The 2,500-nt window shown below is 50.1% G+C and overlaps 1 protein-coding gene across 2 annotated transcripts in view; it reads left to right on the top strand.

Moving 5' to 3' along the window:
• Positions 1–2,500, top strand: part of LOC130372568 (putative cytochrome P450 120) — a 24,793-nt gene that overhangs the window by 6,104 nt on the left and 16,189 nt on the right. For both annotated transcript variants that reach the window (XM_056578641.1, XM_056578642.1), the window contains one exon: positions 2,109–2,253. In XM_056578641.1, coding sequence (XP_056434616.1) covers positions 2,109–2,253 — 145 coding nt within the window. The remainder of the gene's footprint in view (positions 1–2,108; positions 2,254–2,500) is intronic.

Raw genomic sequence — 2,500 nt, forward strand, 5'->3', positions numbered from 1 at the left:
CAACCCCATTTGTTCAGCATTCTGGCCTCAGCCACCTGCTGGAACAGTGGTTGCTCAGCCCCGACAACTGGGCCGGCCTTCCTGATCAACTTGTCCAGTCTGTTTTTTGTGTGCTGTGCAGGCGCCTTCTCCCAAAAGGACACAGCGGAAAACTGGCCACTACTGGGTCCTGGTCCTCGGGACTACAGGGTCCTGGTCCTCACCTGTAGGGCTATGGGTCCTGTTCCTCGGGACTACAGGACCCTACCGAAGTTCTCCCATGTGACTCCCCTCTTCCGGGACCTCCACTGGCTCCCTGTAGTAGCTCGCATCAAATTTAAAACGATGGTACTGGCATACAAGGCAGTCGATGGAACTGCCCCTGCCTACCTCCAAGCATTGGTACAGCCACAAACCCCAGCTCGATCCCTCCGCTCAACTACCTCAGCTGGACGTTTGGTACCGCCATCGCTAAGAGCTAGCAAAGGTCGATCAGCAAAGTCACAACTTTTCTCGGTTTTGGGACCTCAGTGGTGGAACAAGCTCCCTGCCGCTCTCAGGACCGCAGAGTCGCTTACTATCTTCCCAAAAAGGCTCAAGACTCACCTGTTCAGAGTCCACCTCGACTCTGCATAGCCACCCTCCCCATTCTGGCCACCATTGTGTATTGTATTGTGTTGTATTGTATTATAGTACTTAACTGTGTAGCAACTGCAGTAGCTGCTATGAACATCCTTTCTGTACCGACAGCGATATATTGTTGCACTTCTTATGACAAATGTACTTATTGTAAGTCGCTTTGGATAAAAGCGTCTGCTAAATGCCCTGAATGTAGATGTAAATGTACAGGGTCCTGGTCCTCACCTGTTGGGCTACAGGGTCCTGGTCCTCAGGACTACAGGGTCCTGGTCCTCAGGACTACAGGGTCCTGGTCCTCACCTAAAGAGTCCTGGTCCTCAGGACTACAGGGTCCTGGTCCTCACCGTCTGGCCTTCTAGACAGCCTTCCTTTAATGAGGCTGTCCCTTAAAAACACCCCTTCTGTGTTCGTCTGTAACATACTGTTCTGTTACTCTATTATTTATTAATAGCCTTCTATTCTATCACATTCTATAACACGTTATATTACAACACGCTCTATTACCACATTCTGTAACACTTTCTCTTACCATATTCTATAACACTTTCTAGTACCATATTCTATAACTCAGGGTATAACCACAAAGGTTAGGGTCAAACCATTGCCTTGGTGCTCCAGCCCTAAAGGTACGAACACACCAGACGCGTACCCGCGTAAAGATTTACGCGCGTAACGCAGCTAAAATGTTGCTTAACCATTTTGTGTCAAAAATGGTCCTACGCATACGCACCTAACGCGCCTACGCGCCTAGAGGAGCGTTCCCTCTTCGTCATAACTATCAAACCAAACATCCTTCACATTCACCGAGCGAACATTATGAAAGTAAAATGCACATTTCTCGCTAAAAATGTTTCCATAAAAGCATTTAATGGCGTAACTATGTTACTATTTCCACACAGAATAAAGAAAGATGTCGGCTGTATGCTTCTGTCCAAGCTCACTACTCTGCCAATGACGTCGGGTCAAGCTCAACGCTGATTGGGCAACGCGGCTAATCGTCATGCGTAAAAAGTTAAATTTTTTGAACTCCTCGCGTACGCGCGTAAATGTACGCGGCTAACGCGGGTAAAATGTTGCTCATACGCATGTAACGCGTGTACGCAGCTCATACGCGCGTAAACCAATGGTTCCCTATGGGAAAATTGCCGATTTTATACGCGTCGTACGCGGGATACGCGTTTGGTGTGTTCGTACCTTAAGGCCTTGACGTCTCAGTGGGCGTGGCTCTCTTGACGTCTAAGTGGGCGTGGCTCTGTTGACGTCTCAGTGGGCGTGGCTCTGTTGACGTCTCAGTGGGCGTGGCTCTGTTGACGTCTCAGTGGACGTGGCTCTGTTGACGTCTCAGTGGACGTGGCTCTCTTGACGTCTCAGTGGGCGTGGCTCTGTTGACGTCTCAGTGGGCGTGGCTCTCTTGACGTCTAAGTGGGCGTGGCTCTGTTGACGTCTCATTGGGTGTGGCTCTCTTGACGTCTCAGTGGGTGTGTCTGTAGGTTGGTGGGCTCCCTGGGGTCGCTGCCCCTCCCCCATCCGATCTGTGCCTCCCAGCACCTCCTGCTCTTCATCTCCGCTCTCATCCCCAAAGCTCTGGCCTCCCTCCTCACCTCCTTTACCCTGGCCCTCAGCGGACCTCAGCAGGTACACACACACACACACACACACACACACACACACACACACACACACACACACACACACACACACACACACACACACACACACACACACACACACACACACACCATATTCATATATATATACACACGCACATAGATGCACATACTCTCACTCACTGACTCACTCACTCACTCAGCGGGCCCCAGCATGTGGACATATATAAAGAAATATACACATACACATACAAACACCATCCAAATTCAAACCT

This window comes from Gadus chalcogrammus, chromosome 19 (genome assembly GCF_026213295.1).
Source record: "Gadus chalcogrammus isolate NIFS_2021 chromosome 19, NIFS_Gcha_1.0, whole genome shotgun sequence".
NCBI lineage: Eukaryota > Metazoa > Chordata > Actinopteri > Gadiformes > Gadidae > Gadus > Gadus chalcogrammus.